The 4,714-nt window shown below is 43.6% G+C and overlaps 1 protein-coding gene across 1 annotated transcript; it reads right to left on the reverse strand.

Moving 5' to 3' along the window:
* On the reverse strand, nt 1–1,139 carry LOC138870721 (uncharacterized). Its single transcript, XM_070148554.1, has 2 exons — nt 624–1,139; nt 1–15 (listed from the first exon to the last, which is right to left on the reverse strand). The coding sequence occupies exons 1-2, from the start codon at nt 1,137–1,139 to the stop codon at nt 1–3; spliced, it is 531 nt and encodes a 176-aa protein (XP_070004655.1).
* Nucleotides 1,140–4,714: the final 3,575 nt, after the last annotated feature.

Here is a 4,714-nt window from a genome sequence, read left to right on the forward strand (position 1 = left end):
TTACGACTTGAGTGCCTGCATCCAAAGAAAAATCATGAGTTTTGTAAAGGGGGGGAAGGTTGGTTCATTTCCCCATGAGCTTCGCTTGTCCTGCTCGGCGTTATGTATCATTGAGTTAGCGTTGCTAAACAAAGCAATTTTGCTACCAGACATGCATGATTTAGAAAAAAATATAACATAAATACATAATTTAAAATAGTTTTCTTTAGATGAACCGACGAATGCGACGCGGTTCAAGACATTGCGACCTCTCTCGCTCCGGAATTTTGAGGGTCCTCCTTAAAATTCTGCCCCAGTTTACTGGGCTAGTGCTTCTGACGGCTGCATGCGATAAATGGCTGAAATCAACTTCGGAATTTTGAGGGTCCTCCTCAAATTTCTGCCCCAGTTTCCAATAGCGGGGGAAATGAAAATTTTATTGAATTGTGACCGAACCCATAGGGCTGCCTACGTATCCCCTCTTAAACGGGAATCAGGTCAGGGATAGTTCAAATACATTATACAGGAAATCGTAAGAGTTACACATAGTATCGCTTCACTACATCTGAATTGATCGGCTTCGGCCAAACTTCACCATCCATTTCTGCAAGTATGAGGGCTCCTCCGGTTAGAACTCGGTGAACCATGTATGGACCCTGCCAGTTGGGAGAGAACTTCCCTTTGGCTATATCTTGATGAGGGAAAATCTTCTTTAACACCAGCTGCCCCGGTGTAAACTGTCTCGGCTTGACTCTTTTGTTGAAGGATCTGGACATTCTGTTCCGATAAAGTTGACCATGGCAAACTGCATTCATTCTTTTCCCATCTATAAGAGTTAACTGCTCATAGCGTCTCCTTACCCATTCTGCATCGTCAAGTTCTGCTTCCTGTATGATTCTTAAGGAGGGAATTTCTACCTCGGCGGGAATGACCGCTTCTGCACCATAAACCAACATATAGGGAGTTGCCCCGGTTGATGTGCGAACTATGGTGCGGTATCCCAATAAAGCAAATGATAACTTCTTATGCCACTGCATATGTTTCTCTATCATCTTCCTTAGTATCTTCTTGATATTCTTATTGGCGGCTTCTACAGCTCCATTCATCTGAGGTCTATAAGCCATAGAATTCTTGTGTTTGATCTTGAAGGTTTCACACATGGCTTTCATTAGGTCGTTGTTGAGATTGAACCATTATCAGTGATGATTGACTCCGGAATTCTGAACCGACAAACAATACGGTCGTGGACAAAATTTGCTACCACATTCTTAGTCACTGCTTTGTACGATGCAGCTTCAACCCATTTGGTGAAATAATCAATTGCCACTAGAATGAACCTGTGCCCGTTTGATGCGGTAGGCTCGATAGGTCCGATAACATCCATTCCCCAAGCGGCGAACGGCCATGGCGAGCTTATTGCAGTAAGCTCGTTTGGAGGCACCTTTATCATGTCTGCATGTATCTGACAGCGATGGCATTTTTGGACATACTGGATGCAGTCCGTTTCCATAGTCATCCAAAAATAACCAGCTCGGAGTATTTTTTGGCTAAGACAAAGTCGTTCATATGTGGTCCGCAGGTCCCTGCATGAATTTTCTCCAATAATCTGGATGCTTCCTTTGCATCGACACACCTTAGTAATCCCAAATCAGGAGTCCTCCTATACAGGATTCCTCCGCTATGAAAGAAGTTGTTAGATAATCTCCGAAGTGTGCGATTCTGAGTAGGATTTGCGAGTTTTGGATATTCTCCCTTCGTCAAATATTCCTTGATATCATGAAACCAAGGTTTTCCGTCTGCTTCTTCTTCTACATGAGCATAGTAAGCTGACTGATCATAGATCTTTACCAGAATAGGGTCTATGAAGTTCTTGTCTGGGTGTTGTATCATGGATGATAGGGTAGCCAATGCATCGGCAAACTCATTCTGAACTCTAGGAACATGTTGGAACTCTGTCTTTGTGAACCTCTTCCTCAACTCCTGTACATGATGCAGATAAGGGAGTATCTTGGAGTTCTTGGTTTCCCATTCTTCTCGGACCTGATGTATAAGCAGGTCTGAATCTCCGATCACTAGTAATTCCTGAATGTTCATGTCAATGGCCCACTTGAGCCCTAAGATGCAGGCTTCGTACTCGGCCATGTTGTTGGTGCACGGGAACCTGAGCTTGGCAGACACTAGATAATGCTTGCCGGTTTATGATACTAGGACCGCTCCTATGCCAACTCTTTTGAAGTTTGTTGCTCCGTCGAAAAACATTCTCCAACCATCATAGGATTCTGCAATATCTTCCCCTATGAAAGATACCTCTTCATTAGGAAAATACGTCTTTAGAGGCTTGTATTCTTTATCCACGGGATTTTCAGCAAGATGATCTGCCAGTGCTTGTCCTTTGATTGCCTTCTGAGTCACATAAACAATGTCGAATTCACTCAGCAGGATTTTCCACTTGGCTAGCTTGCCAGTGGGCATGGGCTTCTGAAAGATGTACTTCAAAGGATCCATTCTTGATATGAGATAAGTAGTATAGGCACAGAAATAGTGCCTCAACTTCTGAGCTACCCAAGTCAGAGCACAACAGGTGCGTTCCAATAGAGAATATCGGGCCTCGTACGGGGTGAAATTCTTGCTGAGATAATAGATGGCCTGCTCCTTTCTTCCCATTTCATCATGCTTCCCCAGAACACAACCGAAAGCTCCATCCAATACTGCAAGGTAGAGTAATAGAGGTCTACCCGGCTCAGGCGAGACCAAAACTGGCGGTGTTGACAGGTACTCCTTGATTCTGTCAAAGGCTTTCTGACAATCATCAGTCCATTTGGTAGCGGCGTCCTTCTTTAACATCTTAAAGATTGGCTCACAAATGACAGTGGATTGAGCTATGAACCGGCTGATGTAGTTAAGTTTTCCCAAGAAACTCATAACCTCTTTCTTGTTCTTCGGTGGTGGCAATTTTTGGATGGTTTTGACCTTTGATGGATCCAGTTCTATTCCTCGGCAACTCACAATGAACCCAAGTAGTTTTCCTGTAGGAACCTGGAATGCACACTTGGCGGGATTCAGCTTCAAGTTGTACCTTCTTAGTCTGTTGAAGAACTTCCTCAGATCTTCCATGTGGTCAGTGACTCTCTTGGATTTGATGATGACGTCGTCTACATACACCTCAATCTCTTTGTGTATTGTGTCATGAAAAATAGTAGTCATGGCCCTCATGTAGGTGGCCCCAGCATTCTTTAACCCAAACGGCATCATCTTGTAATAATACATCCCCCATGGCGTAATGAAAGCCGTTTTCTCCGCGTCTTCCTCATCCATCCATATCTGATGATACCCAGCAAAACAATCAACGAACGACTATAGCTCATGCTTGGTGCAGTTGTCAATTAGAATGTGTATGTTCGGCAAGGGGAAGTCGTCTTTTGGACTGGCCCGGTTGAGATCCCAATAGTCGACACAGACTCTAACCTTCCCGTCCTTTTTCGGCACTGGCACAATATTGGCTAACCATGTTGGGTACTCTACTACCCTGAGAACCTTGGCTTTGACTTGCTTGGTGACTTCTTCCTTGATTTTCAAACTCATGACAGGTTTGAACTTCCTGAGCTTCTATTTTACTGGTGGACATGTCGGATCGATTGGCAGTTTGTGAGCTACAATAGATGTACTGAGACCAGTCATGTCATCATAAGACTAGGCGAATATGTCCTCATATTCCCTTAGAAATTCCGTGTACTCTTTCTTTTCTGATGGTGACAGATGAACACTGATGCACGTTTCTTTGATATTTTCTGCATCTCCCAGGTTGACAATCTCAGTTTCGTCCAGGTTAGACTTAGGTATGTTCTCAAAATCCTCAACCTCTTTAACAACCTCTTCTGGTATATCATCTTCTTCTGAGTCTATATCTGTTTGTTGCGTTGCCTCGTTGCATGTCACAATCGTCGATTCATCAAGATAAGTAATAGTAATGCTGTGTAAATAAAGTAAACGATAAAAAGTAATAAGAGCAAGATTTATAAGAAACTGAAATGCTTTGATAAATTTCATAATTGTTTTGATCATTGGAGCTCTTATTTCAATATTAAAAATGCGGAAAGAAAGTCAACTAGTGAAAAATAAAGATAATGCATGGTGCTTTGTTCAGCCTTGCTACCCCGAAGCTTTCCGGGCCCTGGTGGTTCTGATGGACCAATTGTTGAGGCGTGCTCCTAGGCTCACAGCTTGTATAGAAGGGCCTTCCTCCCCGTCCTCCTCGAAAATGACACAACAGTCCATATTATCATCTTCCAAAAACAAATTCCTCATCGCCGCCAGTGCTTCCTCTTCTTCTGACCCATATATGACATCGGCTGGCTGGAAGGTCTGCTCTAAGCGAGGTATCGGATGCTCCAGCAAGTAGTAGGGACTGCGCCATAGTGGCAACCAGTGGTTGAACTCCTCCCAAGTGTATTCATATCCCAAACCGAAAGTGGTATCGTGTTTCTTCAACTTGATAGGCTTAGCGATTCCTTGAAGATTCTTTCCAAGTCCCTTGCCAGGTTCGTATCCATACAAATTCAGTATACTTTCAATTTTATTATCCCACCATTTATCCTTGTACACGGCGTTGACTCACTCAATGTGATGGTAGGTTTCTTCGCCTATCTTCCTTCTTCCTCCGATTGCTGGGATGGTCTAGCGACTGTATATGGGATTGCTATCGTTGCCGTGAATAATTACCTCTTGGTGATTCCAC

The sequence above is a fragment of the Nicotiana sylvestris genome, chromosome 6 (genome assembly GCF_000393655.2).
Source record: "Nicotiana sylvestris chromosome 6, ASM39365v2, whole genome shotgun sequence".
In the NCBI taxonomy this organism is placed as follows: Eukaryota; Viridiplantae; Streptophyta; class Magnoliopsida; order Solanales; family Solanaceae; genus Nicotiana; species Nicotiana sylvestris.

Coding starts and splice junctions, on each gene's coding strand:
- LOC138870721 (XM_070148554.1), bottom strand. CDS start 1,139: ATGTGTGAAACCTTCAAGATCAAACACAAGAATTCTATGGCTTATAGA.